We start from the raw sequence: 26,941 nt of genomic DNA on the forward strand, positions 1-26,941 counted from the left end.
AAACACACTATTCCACTGTCCCTCTAATCTACCCATATAATTCAGACCAATGTTTTGATTTAGGGTCTTTTATATTTATAATATATGGCTACTGTAGTTGTAGAGAATTTCTATCTATTTCAGGACCTCAGGCATCCCTGCATGTTACTAGATGAACTAAATATCTCTCCCTCCCTAGCCTCTTTGCACATGCCTACATGAGATTTGGGTTATCCAATAAGCTACTAGCTTGCTATACAAGCAGGGCAAGAATTACTCTGAGAAAAGAATGTTAATAGAAAGAAGAAGGTGGAAATGGATCTTGGAAAGGTGGAGGGGCAAAGGGAATAGATCCTAAAAACCACATGCAGAATAAAACAAAGTAAGTCAAGAAAGTAAATTCAACTTGGTGCGCAGTTGAGAAAGACGAAAAAAGACAAGGTATCGCAGCTGCCAGGGAAGGGGTGAGTCAGAGGAATCAACTAAGAGGACTAGGAGTGTTAAATGTGTGAAGGCTTCCTTCTTTCCTATCCTAGGTGCAGCTAGTTAAGATTCACCTCTGCTCTAAAAGGGTAAGAAGTCATGTAGGCATGATGACATTAAAAATAGCACACTCCATGAGTTGCAGTAATATTTTAAGTCCCTGTAGCATGTCAGCATGACCCTATAACCGAGGCTTTCAGATAAATGAAATAAGTGGAAAATAACATGAGTTTGTGTGCTTCTTTGCTTTTAGATTGCATAAATATCATTTTAAGATGCTTCTTCAAATAATCATTTCTCATTCAGTGGATGCTGAATAAGAGCATTGCCTCTTTTACTATGAGAATCTAGGGAAAGAGAAAAAAGTGAATAATTAATGACAGAGGTTTAACAGAAGGAAAATGGTGGTCTCCTCTCCCACCTTTCCTCACCTGCCCAACTATCAGCCTCACAGAAAAAGTCCCAATCGTCCCTATCACACCTCTTAGAAATACTGAGTAGGATGCCTTCATGAGCAACCAAGTTGAAAGGAAAGGAAGAAACATGAGTCCATCATTTGCAAAGCTTAAAGTCTTAGAATTATGTGAAGTAATACTTTCATTCACAGAAATCCAAATATAAGATTTTAAAAGTGTCAGTGGAAAAACTATCTTTATTCCACCCCTCCATGTGTAATCTAGTACCAGTCCATAAAACGGCTGTTAAACTCTGCACAAATACTTTATAAACATGAGCTCTTTTATCTACTGCCAGAAAGCAACAAAGAAACTCCTGCATGTCTGTGGAGATTCTAGGATTATGTTAGGATGGATAATAGGAAGACAAACACTTGCAAAAATACTGTCTGTTATTCCCAGAGTCACTTTAGCAATACCCAAGCCAGGCAGTCCATAAAAGCCTCAAAATGCTAAGCAATTCAGGTGCAACTCATCACTGCTGCTATAATTACAGGTGCCTGCCAGCCTTCTACCTCTCAGATCTGTAGATAAAAGCCTAGGGCTGAATTTGTATCTCAGTTGCACAGAAACTGAAACTAGTAGTCAGTAAACATGTAAATCTGCATTTGACAGACAGGCTCTTGTAGGATATAGAGCTAATCTACTGTTAAACACTTGCACACCCAGAAAAACACTTCTACCCTTCCAAAAAAGGAAGGAATGTTTTTGGATGCTTCCTAAGGGCATGGAATTTATTTCACTTAATCCCAGAAATAACCAAATAAGCGATGTGTTACTATCTTCACATCTGAAGAAAAATCATACTCAAAGGTTGAGAACCTTGCTAAAGTTACATACTTTTAAGTGGTAAAATTGGTCTAGAAATCCCAATCTTTCTGACCACATTTTCCATGCATCTCTAGATCAGTCTAATGGCTTCTGGCCACAGTAGGTTACTAGATACTGGTTATGGTATCATAATTTGGAAAAATATAATTTAGAAAATCATAATTTGGAAAGCTCCCAAAGATTGACAGATGGCAATATTTAAAGAATTCTCTACCCATGTCATTTTAAGAAGAGGTGGAATGGTTAACATTCCGGATTCCACTGTGACTATGTAACACATACGGCAAATCATGAAACATTGAATTTAAAGACAATCTAAAAGGGTTGAAAAGAAAATACCCAGGTATATAGAGGAGGAATGTTAAGGAGGGCACAGTGTGGCAACATATGCAACTTCTAGAATCTCCATCATATTAACATGGACTGAAAACATTTGTGCTGAAGTTATATAGACTCCATTAGAAGATGAGAATAGTGTCCACAAGTCCATGGAATTTCACCCTCTTACACACATGTAACCCATCTTCAGTCATTTTTGCTGTACTTGCATTGAAACCACTTCATTCCCTCTGATGAGCGGACAAGACATAGCTACTTCAAGTGATGCAGGTGCCTCACAATTAGAACTTAGGGCAATCACTTTTAACTTCTTATTCCATAGATGACAGTATTATTTTTTCTCAAAGGCTCTAGCCACACACATTCATACCATTTTACTAGCAACGTAAGAAACCTTTAATGTGGCCGGCGCCGCGGCTCACTAGGCTAATCCTCCGCCTAGCGGCGCCGGCACACCGGGTTCTAGTCCCGGTTGGGGCGCCGGATTCTGTCCCGGTTGCCCCTCTTCCAGGCCAGCTCTCTGCTGTGGCCAGGGAGTGCAGTGGAGGATGGCCCAGGTGCTTGGGCCCTGCACCCCATGGGAGACCAGGAAAAGCACCTGGCTCCTGGCTCCTGCCATCGGATCAGCGCGGTGCACCGGCCACAGCGCGCTGGCCGTGGCGGCCATTGGAGGGTGAACCAACGGCAAAGGAAGACCTTTCTCTCTGTCTCTCTCTCTCACTGTCCACTCTGCCTGTCAAAAAAAAAAAAAAAAAGAAAAGAAACCTTTAATGTGACCAATTGTTAAAAACATTATCTCAGTGACTAGCAACACAGTACAGTGGATTAAGTTGCTGCTTATATCCCATATCAGAGCGCCTAGGACAGATTCTCACTGCTACTTTTGATCCAGCTACCTGCTAAAGCACCTGAGAAGTAGCTGATGACAGCCCAGTACTTGAATTCCTGCCACCCATGAAGGAGAGCTGGATCGAGTTCCTGGTTATTGGCTTTGGCTTGGCCCTGCCCTGGCTGCTGCAGCCATTTGGTAAGTAAACCAGAGGAGGGAAAATCAATCTATCACTCTATCTGCATTTCAAATAAATAAATAAATCTTCTAAAAATATGACCTCAAATGTGCCAGGGGATTCCAATTCAATCCCATCAAGGTTGCATGTACCAATGGCATCTCATTAGTCCAAGTGATCAATTTCAGTTCACAGTTGATCATACTGATAGGTCTAAGAGTCAAAGGGATCACACAAACAAGACTAGTGTCTGCTACCACTAACTGATAGAATTAAAAAGGAGAGAACGTTCCAATATGGGGGTCAAGATACATAGCAGACTCATAGACTGGCAGACGTCCTAAACAGCACTCTGAACTCAGAATCAGCCCTTAAGGCATTCAGATCTGGCTGAAGAGCCCATAAGAGTATTTCAGGCATGGAAAGCCAAGACACTCTGGCAAAAAAAAAAAAAAAAAAAAAAAAAAATCTAAATGAAAGTTCTCTGTGAGTGAGATCCCAGTGGAAAGAACAGGGCCATCAAAGAAGGTGGTACCTTTCTCTGAAGGGAGGAGAGAACTTCCGCTTTGACTATGACCTTGTCTAAATAAGATCGGAGTTGGCAAACTCAAAAGGCTTCCATAGCCTTGGCAACTCATGACAAGAGCCTCGGGTGATTACTGATGCCATAAACAAGAGTGCCAAATTGTTAAGTCAACAACAGGAGTCACTGTGTACTTACTCCTCATATAGGATCTCTGTCCTTAATGTGTTGTGCTATGTGAATTAATGCTATAACTAGTACTCAAAACAGTACTTTACACTTTATGTTCTGTGTGGGTGCAAACTGATGAAATCTTTACTTAATATATGCTAAATTGATTTTCTGTATATAAAGATAATTGAAAATGAATCTTGATGTGACTGGAATGGGAGAGGGAGAGGGAGATGGGAGGAGTAGGATGGGAGGGAAGTTATGGGGGGGAGCCATTGTAATCCATAAGCTGTACATTGGAAATTATATTTACTAAATAAAAGCTAAAAAATGACCTCAAAATAATAGTACAAATAAATTTAGTATTTAAAAGAAGATCCCTCAAAGAAATAAAACTGAGTAAACTCATCTAGCAGGAACTCTAAGGAATTACTCAATTCAAAATGTTAATTGTTATGTAGAAGTGGCTTTTAAAATTCAATTTAATTTCCTAGAAGCCCCAAACAACTCCATTTCCCTACTGAAAATAATTAAGCACCAGGGATAATAATGTGATTAGCAAGTACAACACCTGGAATTTGCTTAGCAAATCAGAAAACAAAGAGTAGAATGCTGTTAAAAGGGCTGCTGCTCCTCTCCTTTTGCAATTTCATCAGCACCAACACTGATGGAAGTATTCTAGGAAGCAAGTAGGAAACCAGGGGCTACAATCTAAATCCTTAGCCTAGCACACATGTAGGAATTTAAAAAAAATTGTTCTTCCTTCCTCTAAAGCTATCATCCCCAGCATATAATTATAGAGTTAGAGATAACAACATCTCGTTCTGCATGTCCCCATGTAAAAGTCTGTCCCTATGTCCACAGACCAAAGGGCCCTGACTGATTATCCTCTCCTATTTCTAAAAAACACCTCACAGACGGGCCTAAACAATTTCAAAGGACTTCTGTGGGATCCAAATTTGGGAGAACAACATAAGCTTTGAAGTATCTGATCTAAAGGAGCCTCAGTCAACTACAGTTTTATCTTTAAAATGGGAATGGCACTATTAATCACCTATGTTAATATTCTTGGGATTAAAAGAGATGACAAATATATTTAATGAAGTGTCCAGCATATTAGCTATGCAAGTACTCAGTAAGTATTAGCATAATAAATCAGTCAATCATTTAATTAGCTTTGCCTCACAAAATACTTGATTTTTGCATGCTCCTAATTGCTAAATTTTCTATGAACTATGTATTATTAAAAGAATCAAACATTTAGACATTTTTCTAAATATAGTGACACCCAAGTAAGAAAACTTCTGAGAAATAATAACGTAAAGTATATTCTTCAATAATAATCTTTTTTAACTTTTATTTAATAAATATAAATTTCCAAGGTACAGCTTTTGGATTACAGTGGCTTTTTCCCCCCTATAACTTCCCTCCCACCCACAACCATCCCATCTCCCACTCCCTCTCCCATCCCATTCACATCAAGATTCATTTTCAATTATCTTTATATACAGAAAATCAATTTAGCATATATTAAGTAAAGATTTTATCAGTTTGCACCCATACCAAAACAAAGTGTAAAGTACTGTTTTGAGTACTAGTTATAGCATTAATTCACATAGCACAACACATTAAGGACAGAGATCCTACATGAGGAGTAAGTACACAGTGACTCCTGTTGTTGACTTAACAATTTGGCACTCTTGTTTATGGCATCAGTAATCACCCGAGGCTCTTGTCATGAGTTGCCAAGGCTATGGAAGCCTTTTGAGTTTGCCAACTCCGATCTTATTTAGACAAGGTCATAGTCAAAGCGGAAGTTCTCTCCTCCCTTCAGAGAAAGGTACCACCTTCTTTGATGGCCCTGTTCTTTCCACTGGGATCTCACTCACAGAGATCTTTCATTTAGATCATTTTTTTTTTTTTTTTTTTTTTTGCCAGAGTGTCTTGGCTTTCCATGCCTGAAATACTCTTATGGGCTCTTCAGCCAGATCTGAATGCCTTAAGGGCTGATTCTGAGTTCAGAGTGCTGTTTAGGACGTCTGCCAGTCTATGAGTCTGCTATGTATCTTGACCCCCATATTGGAACGTTCTCTCCTTTTTAATTCTATCAGTTAGTGGTAGCAGACACTAGTCTTGTTTGTGTGATCCCTTTGACTCTTAGACCTATCAGTATGATCAACTGTGAACTGAAATTGATCACTTGGACTAATGAGATGGCATTGGTACATGCAACCTTGATGGGATTGAATTGGAATTCCCTGGCACGTTTCTAACTCTACCATTTGGGGCAAGTCAGCTGAGCATGTCCCAAATTGTGCATCTCTTCCCTTTCTTATTCCCACTCTTATGTTTAACAGGGATCACTTTTCAGTTAAATTTAAGCACCTAAGAATAACTGTGTGTTAATTAAAGAGTTCCACCAATAGTATTAAGTAGAACAAAAAAAAATACTAAAAGTGATAAAGTATTAAGTTGTTCATCGACAGTCAGAACAAGGGCTGATCAAGTCACTGTTTCTCATAGTGTCCATTTCATATGTTTTCCCTGATTGGTGACAACTAACCGAGTACCAAAAAGGAAACCTGTTGAAGTGAAATGGACAATAATAATCTTAAAATTAGTTAGTATGTGACTATGATGACTTTATTATACTGAAATCTCTAAGTAATCTATAAATATGTAACTAAAATTATAGAACAGTAAAATATCATAATTCTCTCTAAAATCTCCCAGATAGCAAGTTGAACTATAGGAATACACATAATAACCTAAGTGTTTCACCTACTATGCAATCAATAAGAAAAACAGTTACCAGTAATTTGTACAGATGATTATATTATATTTTCATACTAAAATAAGTAGCATGCATAATCATAAGTAATAGGCACCTAAGGCAAATATATGAGCACTACAAACATAGTGTCCAGATTTCATATCTTGGAACTATAACATAGGAATGGTCCAAAGATATAAAAAGAGCAATGAGGATGGAGATGGGGACAGTCCTGCCATTATCCAATACGTTTCTAATAAGTACTGCCTAGGTTCGACATTACTTTCAGCCCAGGTTTTGGGCCATTAATACATGACCATGGCAACTGAAAAGCTGCAAGCCTCTCAACCAAAGCAAATGACTGCAGGAGTTTTTTCTGATCAAGTTTGAGAAAACAAAAATTGTAAATGATCTGTTAGGGACTCCCATGGTGGCAGACCGAGAAGGAAATGTCCCATAATCATACATCATCTTAGACATTATTTGTAAAACAACACCTGTTTAAGATCCCTCTGGGTCACTGAGTTGGTTATGTGAATATGAATATTCCAAATGCTCAATAGTCCTTCAGTGGTGTGCTGAGAGTCCAACACTGTTCTATGAGAAATGATAAACTACCCACGACTCAATCATTGTCGACACAGTTTATTGTTTTATGTAGTCTAATCATGATTATCAACTCCAATTCAGAAAGGCGATGACTTGTCTATTATAAATAAAAGAATCATAAATTTCAAAGTCAAAAAAGTCCTTAGAAATATCTAGCTCAGTGATTCATTCTCAACCTGTGTGAAAGCTTTGTCTCTTTTATGTACAGTTACTTAAGATGCTTTTGAACCAAAAATAAATAAATAAATTAAAATTTCCATATCCAAGGAATAAGGCCAACCCATAGAACTACATAGTTGAGACAAATATAATTAGGCATAAATTTAACATGTAAAATATCTCTACATTGAAAACTACAAAACAGGCCGGCGCCACGGCTCACCAGTCTAATCCTCCGCCTGCGGCACCGGCACCCCAGATTCTAGTCCCAGTCGGGGCACCGGATTCTGTCCCAGTTGTTCCTCTTCCAGTCCAGCTCTCTGCTGTGGCCCAGGAAAGCAGTGGAGGATGGCCTAAGTGTTTGGGCCCTGCATCCACATGGGAGACCAGGAGGAGGCACCTGGCTCCTGGCTTCAGGTCGGCGCAGAGCACCGGCTGTAGTGGCCATCTGGGGGGTGAACCAACGGAAGGAAGACCTTTCTCTCTGTCTCTCTCTCTCTCACTGTCTAACTCTGCCTGTCAAAAAAAAAAAAAAAAAAAAAAAAAAACAACAAAAAACTACAAAACAACAAAATACTGATAAAATAAATTGAAGATGACACAAATAAATGGAAAGATAACCCATGTTCATGAAAAAGTAAAATATCTAAAACCACAGAATTTCCAAGTTTGGAGATCAAAAATTTAAATCATTTAGTCTTTCTCCCTTTTTATATACAGCAAAGTTTGAGAATCACAAATCTGATAAAGTTCTATTATCAATGGTTTAATCTATTCTACAGGATGCCCTTCCAAAAAGACACTTTGTGGAGGAGCCAACCAAAACTTAATTTAGATTTTTGAAAGCTAGGTCATATATGATACAGCAAAAGTAAGAGAAATGGATCTAGGAGAATAAGCTGAGGATGCATGACTATCACTGAAAATCTCTGGGAATGCTTCTTAAGAGATCAAGCTAGACTCCTAAGGGAAAGATGACTGAACAGGACACTGATCTGTCTTTGACCACTGCAGAGAAGAATTCAAAAATAGTTCATATATGAGAGTACTTAAAAAAATTCATGGACAATTCCTTTCATGAAAAAAATATACATGGACTTCAAAACTTTTTGGACTAAAATAAACTTATATTTTAATTACATTTTCTCACAAACTTTTTTCAAAGGTTTATTCATCTGTTTGAGAGGTAGAGTTATAGACAGAGAGACAGAGAGAGAGAGTGAGAGGTCTTCCATCACTGGTTCACTTCCCAAATGGCAGCAAAAGCCAGAGCTGAACTGATCTGAAGCCAGGAGCCAGGATTTTCTTCCAAGACTCCCACATGGGTACAGGAGCCTAAGAACTTGGGCCATCCTCTGCTGCTTTCCCAGGCTATCAGCAGGGAGCTGGAATAAAAGTGGATAAAACAGGCACCCATATGAGAGGCCAGTCCCACAGGGGAAGGCTTAACCCACGATGCTACAGCACAGGCTCCCACAAACTTTTTGAAGTACCTTGGTACTCTGATACCAGTTCTGCTGCAACAGTCCAGCTGCTTTAAGAAATACAAAGACTAGGCTAAAGTTTAAGACAAAAGATTAGTTTTTTCATTGTACAGTCCATTCTTTGTTTAGTTTGACATAAAAATCTTGAGTGAGTCCCTTCTACATCCTATTATTGAGAGCTAAAAATTATCTATCTAAAACCTAAATATCTTCGACAGCAAGGATATTTTTCTAATACACTTTAAATTTTGAAGTTTTGAAAAAAAAATTCTAAATATAAAATGACAGCAGCGGTTGAAATATATGGTTTTATATATGGTCCCGTGAATCTTCTGATGTAGTTGGAAATGGAGACCCCTTCATTTCTCAGTTCTTCCTAATCACCTCCCTCCAGCAGTGATTAGATCTTTAAAGAAAAAAAAAAAAAACTGAAGAAAGCTTAGAGGAGTTATCGGGGAAAATGAGGTAAATGTAACCATTATCTATTTCCAAAGAACTGCAGTAATTTTGAGTGCAGAACTTTCCTGAATCAACATAAATGGATCAAATGCAGTCACATGTCTACAAAGCTTGAATAATTATTTAAGTTCATCAAGTGCAGATGAATGATTAATGAAGTATGTTTGAAATGACATACAGCTTTTCAGCAATTGTTGCATATGTAAACTAGAACTATGCAGTTGAAAGAAATAAAAAATAAGAAATCTTATACCAGATTTCTATTATTTTTTCCTCATTATTTTTGCTTCTAGTTTTCATTTGTTTCAGACTTACAGTCTATATATTTAAGAATACCAATTAAATTCCTGATGTTTTTGGAAGAAAAACTATGGACTTTTTCTTCTAAAAACCGTGAAATAAGAAAAAAAAGTTTGTTCTGTTTGATCAGTAATCCTTTTCAATTTGTTTGTCATTTTGTTTTGGATACATTCCAAGGAAGATTATTCTTAAATGTTCATGCACAGTTTAAGAAGCTGAATAAAATGATGAGTTTATTACTTTGTTCCACATATACTCAGTAAATTAATAATTACACTTTAAAACTCAAAAAGACTTTTTCTGTCAGTTAACTCAGAGGTCTATACATTTTCCTATTAATTCCAACATTATACTTAAAAATTAAACAGATGGCAAATAATACTATGCTTCAAAAAGGTAAGTCAGGGCCCAGGGAAATTTAATTATATTTCCTATTTTTTACTACTATTGACAAAGTCAATAGCCAAATCCAGTGCCGACACTCTGGCATGCATGGTAGGCTAAGTCTCCACCTATGGCAATGGGTTCAAATCCTGGCTGCTCCACTTCTGATCCAACTAGCTGCTAATGGTCTGCGAAAGCGTGGAAGATGGCCCAAGTGCTTGGGCCCCTGCCCTGACATGGGAGACCTGGAAGAAAGCCAGACTCCTGGCTTTGTTTTTGTTTTGTTTGTTTTTTTGTTTTGTTTTGTTTTGTTTTTGTTTTTGTTTTGTTTTTTTGTTTTTGTTTTTGTTGTTTTTGTTTTTTTTTTTTTTGTTTGGTTTTTTTTTTTTTTGACAGGCAGAGTGGACAGTGAGAAAGAGAGACAGAGAGAAAGGTCTTCCTTTTGCCATTGGTTCACCCTCCAATGGCCGCTGCGCTGTGACCAGCGCACCGTGCTAATCCGATGGCAGGAGCCAGGTACTTATCCTGGTCTCCCATGGGATGCAGGGCCCAAGCACTTGGGCCATCCTCCACTGCACTCCCTGGCCACAGCAGAGAGCTGGCCTGGAAGAGGGGCAACCGGGGCAGAATCCGATGTCCCAACCAGGACTAGAACCCTGGCTTTGAATTAGCTCAGCTCCAGCTGCTGTGGCCATGTGGGGAGTGAACAAGTGGATGCAAGACCTCTCTCTGTGTCTCTCCCTTTCTCTGTAACTCTGCTTCTCAAATAAACATATGAAAAAGTTTTTAAAAAATAGTCAAATCCATGACTCTAGCAACCAAATCCTGGGTCTGGGGTCCTGAGTTTATGTAAAATAAGAAAATATTACTAATAATAAACATATTCTACTAAAATATATTTTTAAATTTTACTGTGATTGAAAAGGACTTTTACATAAAACTATATAAATATATGTATATAAGTTATTCACTATGTATACTCATATGTATGTGTTTCAGGTAATAGAGATCTTCTTGGAATTAGGGATAAAACAACTGAGCATTCCCTATTGGCAATTTATGGGATCCCCCAAAGAAGCAAATTCCCATCCAGTACTTTTCCTTGGGATTAAATGATGACAGTTTCTTGCTTAATCATTTGGTCTGGCCACATATTAAGAAGACCTTCTTTTCCTTTCAGAACATTGCTTAGGAAGTATGTTAATGATGGCTCACTTCATGTGTTGACTTAGTGCGACCACAAGGTCCCCATTTAGCCAAACATTCTGGGTGTGTGTGTGAGGGTGTTTCCAGATGAGATTAACATGTGAATTAGTAGACCTAGTAAAGTTGTTTGTGGCCACTAATGTGAGTGGGTCTCATCCAATCATTTGAAGGCCTGAATGAACAAATGGGAGGCTTGTCCTGAAAATAAGAATTTGTCCTGAGTCCTGAGTGACTATATCTTTTAGCCAAGACTTTTATCTTCCCTTCTTTCAGACTTGAACTGAAACACTGATTCTTCCTGAGCTTCTGGGCTATTGGTTTTTTGATTGGAACGACATCAATGGGTCTCTAGCCTGTTAATTGCAAATACTGGGACATTTCAGCTTCCATAATAAAGTGAGCCAATTCATTATAATAAATATCTCCCCCAACATAGTGTATGTTTGTGTGTGTGTGTGTGTGTGTTTATCATTAATACTACCCCTCTGCAGGCTTTAACCAGAACAATCTGTGATGCTTGACCAAAATCTTCTTCAAAATGTCAGTGATCAAGAGCAAGCATTGGTCTTTTCAGTAAGATAGAATGGAAATCCATCTATTACTCACCAAAAAAAAAAAAAAAATGCAAGCAACAAATTTCAAAATAACTTGGCTGCTTATTCAAGACCAAGTCAGGTCACTCTCACATTCAATAGCTTTCCAGGGATTACACACAGAAGTCCAAACCCTGTAACCTAAATATAAAGCTCTAAAAAATCAAGGTCTGACCTATGCTGTCACAAGGCTGATTCATTACCTGCCCCAAAGCTAACCTTTTAAATTTATGTCTGAATTTCTTTTCTTGTGCTGATTCTTCCACCAAAGATACATTTCCCCTCCCCTTCTCTATCACACTTTTTTCAAGCCCCAGCCAGAGTTCTGGCTCTCTGATATAAAGCAAAGGAAGTCATAGGTTACACCGGAAAAACAGTATTATTCAGTGGCAAACATCACTAGAGTTAGCAGTTAGGGTAGTCACATTTTGATCTAAAATCTAACACTAACTGTGACCCAGGACAACATGTTTAATTGCCCTTGACAATTCATCTCTAAACTTATAATACTTTTAATTCAATTTTTTTCTTTTTTTTAAAATTATTTTATTTATTTTAAAGACAAGAGTTACAGAGAGAGGTAGAGAGAGAGGTTCCACTGGTTCACTCCCTAGATGGCCACACGGCCGAAGCTGTGCCGATCCGAAGCCAGGAGCCAGGAGCCTCCTCCAGGTCTCCCACGTGGGTACGGGGGCCCAAGGACTTGGGCCATGCTCTGCTGCTATCCAAGGCCATAACAAAGAGTTGGATCAGAAGAGGAGCAGCCAGGACTAGAACCAGCACCCATATGGGATGCTGGTGCCTCTCCAGGGCGTTAACCTGCTGGCCACAGTGCTGGCCCCAATATTTTAATTCAGAAGTTTTGGGATTGAATAGTTTGCATCCATATTGAGAGAATTCTTATTTCATTTATTCTGAGGGAATACACTAAAAGCTATGATGAACTGAATGCAGATGCTTTAGAAAGTAACAAAACAAAACAAAACAAAAAAAAAGTGGGGCAGCAGAATTTAAAAGGCATACAAAATAGACCAAATACCCCCAAAAAATACTGCAACTTGATCATTTTAGATAAGCAATATTCCCAGTGTGATAGGTCAAGGACTTAAATAGACAGAGCTGGAGACAAAAATGAAAGCTAGAGACAACACTTTCCAAATACTTGGATTAGTTAAATTATGAAAAATTAGCTGATTGATTTAGAAGATGAAGAATATTAAGATCCTTTTGATTGGAAGAGAATATATCAATGTGCGTAAACCATTGGCATCTTACTTAAAATAATCACATGTGCTCCACTATTTGATTTAATGCACTCCAGTACAAAGCACTGGTATGTCTAGCAGTAAATCTAGAAAACACTGTGTTTCAAATGTCATTTAACTCCTCCCTTCTCAGCCTCCTCCTCACATCAGTGCTATTCACTCAGTACTCCCTTAGGCACCAATATTCTCTTTTGTATCTGAACATTTCTATCACAGACTGAATCGATTGCTCTAACAGACTCATCCTAACTCTATAGTCTTGGGACTATGCGCTGTTTCTTTAAGAATACACTTGTCTTAAAACAAGGCCATGGGAGAAGACACTCAATCAAAAAAAAAAAAAAAAACTGAGAATTATATATTAATAGGGCAAATATCTTAAAAATACAACCTCCTCAATGCATTTCAGATCTTCACATGTGGCCTGTTATCTAGTGACTCACTTGTCTAAACTAAATCCAGAAAAAAGTATTGTTTTTCATTAAGGAAATAAAGTGTTTAAATCAATTGCTAGGCAGAAACTAAGCATCAGATGCTATATCTGAGTGCTGCTGAGTGCTGCTGTCTTTGGGTAGGAGCCTCAATCCAAATGTAGAACTAAAATGAAAAATTTTAAATCCTAAAGAAAGAATTTGTGAGTCTTCTACAACCTCCCACTCACACTCAAGGAGATTAGTTTTATCAGATGAGTTATTTTACACTCTAAAAATAAAAAAGGTTTGGCCTTAAGGGTGTGTGGAAGAGATAATCCTTACTTGTTTGGGGATACATGAAAAGGGAGGAAAGTATGTGTGCCTAGGAAAACCTGTAGCATGTTGAGGTAGGCCCATGGGTAAAAATAGATGACCTTTAGACCACCTCTCACCTTCTCAATGTTTCTGGTTTGGCCAACACAGTACTATTAAATCAATTTTCAAAATTGTGTACAATTGGACCAGCGCCATGGTTCACTTGGCTAATCCTCCGCCTGCGGCGCCAGCACCCCGGGTTCTAGTCCCGGTTGGGGCGCTGGTTCTGTCCTGGTTGTTCCTCTTCCAGTCCAGCTCTCCGCTGTGGCCCAGGAGGGCGAGGAGGATGGTCCAAGTGTTTGGGTCCCTGCACCCGCATGGGAGACCAGGAGACCAGGAAGAAGCACCTGGCTCTTGGCTTCGGATCAGCACAGCGCTGGCCATAGCGGCCATTAGGTGACTGAACCAACAGAAGGAAGACCTTTGTCTCTCTCTCACTGTCTATAACTCTGTCTCTTTCTCTCACTGTCTAACTCTGCCTGGCCAAAAAAAAAAAAGTGTAGATGGGTAGATGATAATTTGAGTGTCAGGTTTTTCTGGAAATAGCTGAAGAACTGACTGAGTAAGCAATTCTATAGGACAAGAATTGGGTGAAGTGAATAATTTCATAAGAAACTGAGGCTTGACTTTCACCTTGGGACTGACCGTACTTTAGTGTCTCCAGTGTAGAGCAAGGAACTTCCCTTTTTCTAAGAGCAGAGAGAACTTAAAGTGTTCTATAGAACACTATAGAAACACTAGAAATTGCAGTAAGGAAAGAGGTCAAGATTACCAAGAAAACATAATAGATCAAACACCTAATATTTTGTTGAAACTTCAAAAAAGAGAACATTCCTTTGTAAACTCTCCACAGTTTCTCATTTATGAAAAAAAATAGCAATATAAAAACTTTAAAAGTCAATTTTTTAAATTTTAGGTTACAGATGAAGGATTCATCATCAATACTTCCCTCTATTTCCTTCAATTCCCTCAAAGCATTTAAAATGCCTTTTGTTTTTGAAATGAGGGAGACCTTCATTACCATTTTTAAGTCAGCTCTTAAAAAAATATCCTTATTGAAACTTGGTCCTAAACCTAGGTTCATGGTATATGATGAAGGTCTAAAGAAAGCTTATTTAACCTACATTAAATCTTGATAATGCATTAATGAGTCTTTTAAAAGGATAATTTTAATTTCCCAATCTTCAACCATAAAGACTATATAGTGCTAATCTGCCTTGCCCTTTCAATTAAACTTGTTAAGGGCGTTCTATTTAGTCAGCACCCTGAATGGGCCATTAAAATTCTTGTTCGGTAAGAGTTGTGTTCAGTGCTCTGTTGTTTTAAATTCCATTAAATCCAAATGGTCTTTATCGCCCCATGACCACTGTGACTTCAATCAGCCGATTTAATTACCTTACAAAATTGTCAGCAGAAGCAGCAAAGAAAACAGGAAGCCTTATGACGTTATCAGATTGAAATCTTCCTCTTCAGTGTTTAATCTAGACTAGTCAATAACGATGAAGCTCACCTACTTCCTTCCCTTTCAGGGTCTTTTGGCCTTAGCTTTCATTCTACAATTTAGAGTTTACAATTTGAAGCACCTCTAATCCTTTGATACCTGAACAACACACTGAATGTCCTTAAAAGATAAAGGTCACCACCCAAATGAAAAGCAATCAGCACTTACATTTCAATACATCATACCATCCTAGGAAAAATCTAGGATCCTTTGCAAGCCCCAAGTATTTCACATGCAGTAGATGACTTAAGTATAGTACATGGGAAAGACAATGAATGACGTTCCTCCTGAAGTGCACAAGTGGGCATCAACAATTTTTAGAGCATAAATATAATTGGGGTTACAGTAAAGCAAAAAGCCTAAGAATAAAAGGAAAAAGAGAACATAGCTCTCTCACTTGAACGTTCAATTTTTACCACAAAAGAATAAAGCATTTTCTCTATCAGAAATTATGATAACTGAATGTCATAAAGATTGTATCACCATTATCAAAGACAACGTTTTATTTAATGGTGAATAGACTTGAAAGGGATTGGATAATCAATGATACATCCTCCCTTAATCATGATATTTTCTTCCTTTGTGTGAGAGTGATTCACATTAACTTTCCTGTGCTGAGTAAATGTTGAAACAGTGCCATTTGAGAATTTAGCGAATGAACACACTGTACCGATCACCTGTGTTAAACCAAAAAGTAAGACTTATCTGAAGGAATGTCTACTGACATATAAACCCCTATTCACTTCTGCAGGACAACCTCACAAAGCCAGAAAGTGTGTTGCGTTTCATGCGTCTGAGTGGTAACGCAGTGCTATTTCTAGAGGACGAAAAGATCATTTTTCAAAGTCATTTTCTGAAATGATTGCGCCTCCGTTGATGGATCACATCAGGTTATTCTTTGAAGCTTTAAGAGTAAGTGAGAACTTATGAGAAAAACTGATTTCAAAAAAAAAGCATGCCCGTCGTGGTGGCGATTCTTGGAAAGATTTCCCTCTCTTCCTTTCCAGAGCTCAGCTGAGCAGGTGTTACACGGTTTTATCTGTTGTAGACAGCAGCGGCTATTACTCCCCCATCCCCGCCTCCCAGGAGTCCGTTTTCCTACTTCCAGATGTAAGGCCACTCCTCCCTCCCGCCCACCTCACCTCCCAAACGAAGAAAAATCACTTTCAAATAACTTGTAGAGAGTGGCAGTTTCCAAGCTCTGTTAATTCACTTATACTCGCGATGCTGCTGTACATTTGTTATTAATTATTACATCTGGGAGCACAAATAGAGGAATGTCCATGAAAGCCCGCTCCGTCCCCACTCCGTGGTAAGTTTTATTGTGTGGGCCGTCCCTGAGGCTAGCTGGCTGCCTTCACCTCTGGCGTTAGCACAGGGCGGTGACTCCGCGCTATGCCATAGACCGGCTCTCAATGCGCGGTGCCAAGGAGATCCGAACGCGTCTGGGAGCCGAGATCTGGACTAGGAAACCTTTTAAGAAAACTGCTCTTCTAGCTTGCTTAAAAGTTAGGGGAAAACACCAAAAGGGATGAAGTGGCCTATTATACCCTCAGTTCCTACGGAAGGGACTCATCTTGGAGAAATCGCCCAGGAGTGTATGAAACTTTGGATTGATGCTTTGCTCCTGGCGTCCTAAATTCTAATTCAGATAAGGACTTTGATTAAGAACCTAATATGGGAAAAAGTGGCTTGAAGAAGATGTTTGAACGTGCCAAAGCTACAAGATGGAGGGCGGGAGACCCGCCCTGCACCGGACCACACCGGGCTTCCACGAGCCTCCCCAGGGGCAGGAGTTGGTGCAGACCCGGAAGAGAAGTTAACAAAAGAAGGAATGTTCAAGTGCCGCAGAGCAGTGGCAGTTCGGCTGCCAAACGGAGGAATCGGCGCCACACCCCCGCAGACGGAAGGATCTCGCCTTCGCCCTCTCAAGCGGGGAGCAGGGCTGGGACGCAGCTGCGGAGAAACAAAGATGCCTCATTTACAAAGCGCTGGGTATGCGCACGGACGCGCAGGCACGCGCTGCGCCCCAAGCGCTAGCGTTCCAAGGCGGCCTGTTTGGGAATGTCCTAGGCTCTGCGCCCAGAAAAGCCGGCGCGGTAACTTCTGACTTGACCTGATGCAGGGGAACTGACTCTAAGAGGCACCTCGCCTGCCCGCTGGGTGGGCGTCCAGGAAAAGCCATGTTAAGCTGACAAAGGATGGAAACCCGGGAAAAGGCCGGCCGCTAGGGGCCCGCTGGCTTGCTTGTAGGAGGTGACCAATGACTGACCCTCTGGTTGCTTTCCCCCACTGCCACAGTCCGCTTTGGAGCTTCAAGACAGCGCCCTAGGGGCCAGCGTGCAGGAGATGCTGGCTCAAAGACTGCCAAGTAGCAGGCCCTGGTGTGCAGCCCAGAAGGAGTCAGGCGTGGGGGTCGTACAGTTGTGAGTGAAGGAGCCGGACAGAGGCGCTCCTGGATGCAACTGCAGAGTTTTCTTGGGCAGTAAAGAGGAATCACGATGCTGAAGTCTGAAAGGCATCGTGAGCGCATTTACCGCTCAGTGTGTGTGTGTGTGTGTGTGTGTGTGTATTGGGGGGGGGGGGCGAGAGGAGAGGGAACGGGGAGGGGGGGCATTGAGCACACGGAAGATGGGCGGAGTAAGGTAGGGCAGCGGCTAGGGTCATCACCCTGAGCTGGTGGGGAGGGGGTGCTCCTCCTTCCACAAACGGTGATGAGAGGAGGCGGGGTCTAGACCCAGTCCTAGAGGAAGCAGTGGAAGGGCAGCCCAGAGCACACCGCGGTGGATTTCCACTACCAGAGGGGAAGGGGGCTGGGTCGCCACCCGACTGGGCTCCGCGGTTGCCATAGCGCCCTAGCTGAAGCGCCTGGCGCCTGGCAACTCCTAGCCTGCTCCGGGGTGGGGGATGGGGGCACTGGAGGCAGCCTCCTCAGCGAGGCGGCGGGGCTCACCCACACCCGGCAGCCGCCGCCGCCCAGAGGCAGCTGCTCTACCAGCACCTCCAACGCCTTCCCTCCCAGGGCACAGGGCCAGGGATGAGGTACTGGTTCCACTTACAGCCAAAGTTGAAAATAGCCATTCTCAAGCGCGGCTTCTGTTCGTTCAACCAACCACACAATCCACTCGGAACATGTTTACCGCAGAAGAAAATAAAACTCACACCATTGCATCAAAATAGTCCCAACAGGGAAATGTTCCAGTGATTACAATCTACACAGTCCTTTCCAGAGAACTCAGATCAGAAACCAGAGAAAATGATGTCCACGTGGACAATGTTTGAAGTTAATGCAGAAAATAACAAGTTATCTACAAACTGGGCTGTTGGTTTAGGACAGCAAAGGTCTGCTGTGGGAGTATTTGCCTAGTACTCCGTTCCTTCAGGACATTCTTAGCTTTGGTCTAGGAAACTGTATTTTTGTGTGTGTGTCAGCTCTTTTGGAAAGCTGCTACACACTCCGCTACAGTCGCCAAGATTTTTAATATGAAGATATGAAATGATCAGCAAATGTAACAATCTAATGATTCAGCAAATATCATGCTGCAAGACCGGAGCAGCAATAATTAAATCTTTTGAGTATTGGTGGCAGCTTTCAGGATCCAAGTCTTTTTTTCCACCCAGTCTGCAAACATGTTAACACATTCTCACTCGCAAACACATCAGAAGATACCTCAGGATAACACATAAGTAGACTGCAATACTCAAATTACTGGGCAAAACTACCATACTGTAGCACTTACCATGCTTGAAGCAGAACTGCTGAACACACACACATATACACACACAGACACACTTCCAGTGATATAGAAACCTGTTTAATCCTGTCCAAAGAAACAAGCATTCCAGTGGATGCTTGTTGCTAAGAGCAACGTGCTTAAGTACCACCTTAAGACAGAAGAAATCAGAAAAATTACTACAGTAGGAATTGAGCTATAATCCATTGTCTCTTTTGTCTTTATCAGCCTTCTTGACTCCAGGTGTCTACAAGGGGTGAGAAAGGGGAGGGGAGTTGTGTGTGTGTGTGGGGGGGGGGGGCTGTAATGTTCCCTTTCCTAATCTAAGGCATTTCTGCCTTGGTTCCACAAAGCCTGGGAGACATGGTGAATTTTATCATTTGGGGCAAAAAAAGGGGGGGGGGAGGCAGAGGATGCTCTTGGTATTATGGAAGATGCAGGCAACCACTCTTGAATTTCAGTGATTTATGTATCTGCTTTTATCTCAAAGACACACACTCAGGATTATACCGGCTTCCTGCACTCTTTGGTCTGGATCCAGTTGAAGGAGGTTCCTACTGTAGGAGGGTTTACCCTTTTGGCTTTCTACTCCCTGGCTCCTCTCTACTTTTTAGGCAACTTTTCCTACAAGCTCTGCTTCTACTAAAACTCCACTGCCCATCAGGAGAGGCTGAGCACTGAACACATTACATTTTCTCCAAGCAAATCTGATGAGGGTTTCCACTGGAATCACACATGTAAATTTGCCTTCAAGCCCCAAGGAAATCCGGATTCTTAGGAAAAGCGATAGATTCCCCTAAAATATTACCACCACGTGTCTTTTATCACTCCAATGTGACATAAAGATGCAGACTTAGACGACCCCATACACAATTACCCCTCTCCGCCCCCCGATTATCACCGTTCATCATTTATGGGTCCAGAACGCACAGAGAGAGAGATCAAGCGAGCTGTGAGCGGGGGCTCAGCAAGTTAAAAACAAAAACAAACGCTTTTCTTATGATGACGCTATTTCCCGCCGGCTGAGCAGCAGTGTTTCCTTATTGAACAGCGCCTTGAATCTTAACAATAATTTTTAAAGCTGTGCTTCCACATAAGAGCACCAGAGACTGGGAAAAGCGCTGGGATTGACTGGAAAGGCTCGCTGACCAAAGAAACCCAAAAGGTTATCGCCTTTGGTTTGCCTGCGAGGAGTTGCCAAGGTCCGGGCGGAAGCGGACAGAAGCAACTCGCCCAAGAGTTACCAGCTAGGTACTCCTCAGTCCGGCAAGCAGAGAGGCGTGCAGCCCCCGCGCGCACGTTGGCACCGACACCGCAGCCCTGGCAGACCCGGAGGCTCCGGGGCAGCGGGCGGGCGCGCCGGCTGGCGGTGCCCCCAGCGTCATCACCAGCTTGGTGGCTGGCTACTGTGGGGAAGGAAACGCAGCGACCACTACTCCACGCTGGCACTCCCTTCTCCCTCCCGCGGCGAGACATAAAAATGAAGAAAGGAAGAAGAAAGAAAATAAATGAAAGCACAGAGGGTTTCTTTAAAACCCTGGGAGGCTATGCAGCCAAGAGCAAGTCTCAAAGCACCCAAGCCCACACAGCCAGGCAGAGCGAAACCGCCTGTTTACATCCGGCTGCCTCGGAGCCGGATTCCAGGCGGCGAAGAGGGAGGGGGATTCTTACCAAATCTTAATACATGCGTGGTTCCTTGAGAATATCCGATCCACAGTAAACAGAGCAGGAGTTTAATGGAGCGCCTGAAGACTGGATTACTTAGAATCGGGGAAATAATCTTCATGGTGTTTCCGTGCCCACACGCGCGGCACCCCACTTCCCCGATCTAGCGTTAGGCTCCCGGTGCGGGCAGGAATGAGGATGCGTCGAGTGGTGGCCGCAGACTCGATCACGGCATGGTCACAGAGAGAGGAAGGAGTCTCGGCTTCCCGAACCCATTAGCAATCGCTGCATGTTCTTCACTCACTGCGCCAAGGAGCAACCTTCCACTGCAAGGGATGGTGGGACATCCATGTTAGTCGGGGAGCATCCGGGAGAAACCCAGCACGCACACCCACAATGTCCGGCCGCGCGAGCCTGGGGGAGCAGAGGAGGAAAATCAATAGGAAATCCAGCCTTGGAAACGGACGAGGTGTCAATAGCGAGCCACGGTCTTAACACAAAAGGCTCTTTGCTCGGAAGGTTTTGTCAGGCCCTATTCTACTGCACTGCCGCACAGCTTCTGACGTGAAGCCAAGATTAAGTGAGAAAAATTGAGATAGCTGCTCGCTTCCTAAGGCTCCCTGCCAGTGAGCTTCCCAATATCTATTATGCAACCGATCTCATAGCCCACCTTGAGTTGCCAAAAAGAAGTCGTATGTATTTACGTGGAGAAAAATGGCTTTGATTTTCAGTAAGATTCTTTGCTAAGTGAGTGAGTGGTGTCTGCAAGCATACTTCTTCTTACAAATAACTGATGAATTTTAATAAATGATTAGCCAAATCAAATTCACTTTGCTTAGGTATTATTTTTTAAAAAAGGAAGTGATACAAAACGGAGGGGCTTACTGTCTAAAAAACTTGTGGTTTGCTGAGTGTCTTACTTGTACTTTTCTTACTTTGACCAAGAATGAACATAGATTAAAATGCAATTGTAGAGGTGAACATAATCTTTAAAAACTTGAGTGGTGCATTCCTTGATTACTAATCCACAGTAAAGACAGAAATTTCTGCAAGTGGACTTTTAAAGGAAAGATGTTAATTTGAAATGAAAGAATTATATTTTCCCACTAGGATTTTGTTAATCTAAAGTAACTGTGCATATATAAAAGACATTGATGTTTGAACTGGTGCAAACTCAAAAGGTTTCAATAATTTATGCCCAGATTTCTGTTAATTTTTTAATCATTTTTTTCTTCAAAGTGGGATATGAGATTATAGCATGAGTAACATGGAATGTCTTAGATTTGTCTGAAAAGGTCTTATCATTTGCTATTTTACTGATAGAAACAGAGTCCTCCTCTTGGCTTTCATAAGCCATAATTCATACAAGTCAAAAGTTAAGAAAAACATTTGCTTTTCACATCAAAATACCTTTTATTGTTGAAATAGATAATATGCTATATATATTAAAGATATCCAATGTTAATATTTTACATTAGTTAAATGAAACTAATGTGGATAGTAAAAATATATTACTGTCAACATTTTTAAATGATTAACACAAAAGACAAACTATTGCATCTTTACCTTATAACTGAACTTTTTCATAACCAACTTGCAGGGCATAGGTAAATTTTATGAAAAAGTAAGAGTATATCCTACTTAATTTTTATGTAAAGGGTGAAATGAGTACTATTTAAATCTTGTTACATTTTCTCCAAAAAGCAAGAAAACCATGTGATATTTTCATTCCATCATAATGATTTTTTCAACCTATATTTTCTTCAAATATTACAAAATGCTGATTTGAAAAAAAATCTACATTTTACAAAGGCATTAAGTACCACTGATTTTTTTTTAAGATGGAAGCATAACTGCAGTGTCAAAAGTAAGTATCATGAATGGCTAGTTCTGCAGTCTAGCAGACAATTCAGTCAAATAATTCGTCAATTTGAGCACTTTAAAAGGAACACCTAGTGCTAAAACCAAGGGTATATAGCGACTCCTTCAGTCCAAGTTTAAAATATCTCTTATAGAACATGCAGCCCAACATGTTCGGTCTTGTATCTATCTGCTGTCTCACTAATTCCATTCTATTTGCTCATTTTCCTTTTTATCCTAGAAGAGATAATGATGACTGCCAGGGTAACAATAAATATTATTAGTTTTTTCAGTTACCAGCATAATTGATATCTACCACCAGAAATTAGCATGTTTCCTTATGACTAATCAAAATACTGCAATTTTTCATTGCCATTGACAGTTAGTGCAACCTGAGAAAACAAAATGTACCATAACTCGTTTATTTATTTTGTTAACATGATGGCATCTGACATTACAGTTGTAATGTATCTGCTTAGAACTAGTATTCTAGTATTCTACACCATGTCATTTGTGTGAGGTTACTTATTGGATGTGGAGTTGGAAAATGAAAGATTAAACTTCCAGATTCATATATTTCCTACACAATAATTTAACTGTAAAAACGTAGCACACCTTTTTATATTAACTGGTCTTCAAAGAATCAATTTGACCACATGCTAAATTATGTTCAATTATATCTACCAACTAAGTTGAAAGTCTTTAACACAACAGACAACTCCACCTGTCCAACTGAACTTCTGCAAGACTGGAGAGGACCTTTCTTCAGGACCGTGGACAGCGCCCTCAGGCACTGATTTATTTTGTGCATTTGAAGTGGCAAAATGCCATTTGAAGTGACAATGTACATATTTCTACTGCACAGAGTCAGGTAATTTGAATTATTGAATTGTTTACATTGTTAAGAGGACTATTTTGTCAACTGTGCTGTATTTTCCAACATGACTGACCAGGACTGCTTAACATACCCAAGATGTAGTAATAGTCATCCCTTTCCTAAGCATACTACTACAAAAGTGACTTAAATTCACTGTGAGTTCCCTCATGAGCACTAAACTGTTCCTTGCATAAAAATTGCTTGAAAGATCACAAAGAATTCAGAATGCTTTATAACATGCTGTCAATATTCAGTGGCTAAAGACATTTCTAAAAGACGCAATTAGTTATCGCTTTCAATTCTCCACCTCCAGATTTCCATCTGTTATGAGGGTAATCAGATTAATTCTCATTCTTTCTCATTACACTTCACTCACTCACTAGGACAAAAAAAATTTAAATTTACCTCTCCAATAGAAAATGATTTGCTGGTTTTGAGATGCCTTTATTGTATGGTGATTTTGAAGTTATTAAAAATTCCCTCAAATGCTGAAATCAAATGTTGTAGTACTGATGCTATATGAAGGAGCAATAAAATCATTCTACAGTATTTCACTGATCATATTTAACTCTGAAAAAATTATGTCAGTGCCGTAATTTGCTCCTTTCTTAAAGGAAAAAATACACTGTTTTTGAGTGTCAGATGATCAAACATATTAGTAAGACTTATGTACTTTATTCTATGATCTCATTTGCTTTATTCTCATTTTAACCATATGGCAACCTTTATTTCCAAGAGCCAAAGCTCTGTAGGTTCCAAGGTCATGGCAGGGATGACAAACTGCAAAACACACACACACACACACACACAAACATGCATATAGAGTTGTGTCTAAAAGTAAACCTTGAAAAATATTACAGAAGGCTGACATAAAGAAATATGAAGACTATGATTTGTTTTTCAAAATGCAAATGTCCATGCAAAGCTTCTTCCAACAACAAAAAGCCATCAGTTTCATCTCTCGCTGTATTTTTATATTTGCTGACATTAATGACCTCTTATTCTTGGGCACTATTTACTTGAGAGGCAATTTCAGTTTCCTATTCTCCCACTGAAAATGATTCTTATTCTAGTTAGCTGCCACCTGCTGGGGCATGAACAAATGTGTAATAATCCTCATAGCACAGCATTTAGAAAGACAATGCCTATATCTTTTGCTAGAAACAACAAATATACTTGTATATTCCAGAACAACCTGAATTTCAAAGGTGTTTTAAAGGTTCTTCCATGCCATATCTAAATTTAAAATCTTCACATGGAGTTCTTACTAAGAATTCCATTTGACTTGTCACTGAAGTCTTGCTACTATATGACATTTTAAAATTTCACCGTGTAGTAGCACCTACCTACCCTATTCTTTCATGCAAGTGGCCTGTTGTACTGCAGCTTAGCTAAAAAAAAAAAAAAAAAAAAAAAAATAGCCTGCTCATGGAAGGCACTCAAAATGTCAGAGAATAAAGTCAGGGCTGAGATCACTTGAAATCACACTGTTGCATACTTGCAATTCACTCTTCCTAACTATGAATGCTATGCTACCCTTTGTGATTCTGAACACTATCAGCTTTTCCACCAACATTCTGCTTCATTGAAGATTAATGACATTGGGAGTTTCAATTAATTTTTATATGCCAACGTGTATCTTAATTAAGAAACCGAAGTGGAGCAGATTTACATGTTCTGGAACTTTAAAAAAAATTCAGCTTCTGAAACCTTCATGGGGTTTATGTGGAAGCAAACAAACAGGGAAACTTCAAGGCATCACTTTATCACCTCCCTCCTGTGCATTTCCTATTCTTGTTTGTTTAACTCACAATCAGATGTGTTGGTTACAGGAATGTGCTCTAGAAAAAGTTACAAGGTAATGAACTAAGAGGCACTGAGCATTGAAATACAATTGCACATCTTCCAGAAACTGAACTACAGGCTAATTAAGGTTCAAATGAATCCGTCATCACTTGTGACATGAAAGTCACCATTAATCCCTAAGGTAATTTCTGGTGGCAGAATACTTACAGGATGAAGATGAAGAAATGATAGAAGATGAACTATGCGTCACTAAAGCATAGTAGTAGTAAGTTTTCTAACACATTGTTCCCCTATCTGGGAAGCCTGAGCTGGGTCATGTTGTTTGGTGAAGAAATCCTGTCTCCTCAGAGGTTACAACAGGGGATGAATTAGAAGTTCTTGAGATTTATGAGCCACCCCAGTGGTACCTCTTTACATTAATGGGACGTCTTCTGAGCGTTTTTTTTTCCCCCCAGAATCTCTCAATGCTGGAGACGGTAAAAATAACGTCTGTGCGTCCTGGGCACAGAACTAAGGAGCAGGGTTAATGCAGGAATGGGTGGACGTGAGGCAGGCTGAGGAGTTCGTCAGACCCGCCGGCAGGCTCATAGCTCTTTGCCATCTGTCTCACTCTCTTCGCCTCCCGTGAGAACGGGTGGCCGAGGCCACTTCCTGACACGTCCACTTATTAAATTATTTTCTGTGGAGAACAGGAGCGCCTGCAGCCCACAGAGCCACTTGCATCCTTGACGGGAATTGGCTGAGGCGATCCGGACAAAGCCACTCTCAACGAATCGGTCCAGCGGGCGCCCCGAGCGCCCCGGGCTCCGGCGTGCTGCTGTTCGCCTTCCTTCCTCCTCTCCGGAAGGAAAATGCCCCTCGCCCACCCGCAGTCCCACCCGTCCTCGTGGGAGCAAACAGCCGGGGAAGGAGCCCAGAGCGGTGCCCACCACTGGGGAGTCCTTACCTTGCGCTGGGGACGAGGTGGGCGGGGAGGGGGTGGGGTGGTCCTCGGGGAGGAGCAGCCGCGGGAGGTCGGGCGGGAAGTCCCGGGCTCCCAGACCCAGCAGCGCGATCCGCCGGCGCCGACCGCGAGTGACGGCGGCGGCGAAGACGGTGACCGCGGAGCGGCGGCGGCGGCGGAGACAGACACGCCTCCTGGCGGGGGTTCCTCTCCTCCTGCTTTAAAGGCGCCGCGCTCCTTTCCCCGTGGCCCACGCACAGGGCTAACCCGCCGCGGAGGCCACCCCTGCGCAGCGCCTGCCCCTGGACCGCACAAGCGACAATGAGAGAATTCCGGGCGCCGCTAGACCTGATCCTTAGGATCCAAGCCGCTCCCCGCCCCCACCCCGGACAGGCACTGCGTCCCCTGAGGACCCTGCTGCCGCGGGGATCAGGGGACTAGGGCCGAAGACAGGTTGTGTCAGGAGAGAGGGATGCAAGGCACTGAGGAATTTGCCTGGCTCCGGGTTATGCCAACGTATAGAGGAAACTCACGCACGTTTGATTCTGGTGGTGGCTTTTATGCCTCTCGGAAACCATAGCAACGAAACTTCTCCGCTGCCAGGGTTTGGGGAGCAGCTGGCAGTCTCCAAAGTGGCCCTCTAAGTCCAACTACTGCATTTCCCTTCGAGCTTTGCGCGAAAGATCTTGATCTGCACCCCCTCCCACGCCCACCTGCTGTGCACACCGCAAATGCACCGGCTCCCCC

At 41.3% G+C, this 26,941-nt stretch overlaps 1 protein-coding gene across 5 annotated transcripts in view; it reads right to left on the reverse strand.

The window, feature by feature from the left end:
* Positions 1-26,336, reverse strand: part of GRIK2 (glutamate ionotropic receptor kainate type subunit 2) — a 733,451-nt gene extending 707,115 nt beyond the window's left edge. For all 5 annotated transcript variants that reach the window (XR_011388963.1, XM_017345301.3, XM_051855435.2 and 2 more), the window contains exons 1-2: positions 26,198-26,336; positions 20,715-21,122 (exon numbers count right to left, since the gene is read on the reverse strand). Coding sequence is in view for 4 of the 5 variants with exons in the window: in XM_017345301.3 (XP_017200790.1) it covers positions 20,715-20,829 (115 nt within the window). In the remaining variant the exon portion in view is untranslated. The remainder of the gene's footprint in view (positions 1-20,714; positions 21,123-26,197) is intronic.
* Positions 26,337-26,941: the final 605 nt, after the last annotated feature.

This window comes from Oryctolagus cuniculus, chromosome 5 (genome assembly GCF_964237555.1).
Source record: "Oryctolagus cuniculus chromosome 5, mOryCun1.1, whole genome shotgun sequence".
Taxonomy (NCBI): Eukaryota; Metazoa; Chordata; class Mammalia; order Lagomorpha; family Leporidae; genus Oryctolagus; species Oryctolagus cuniculus.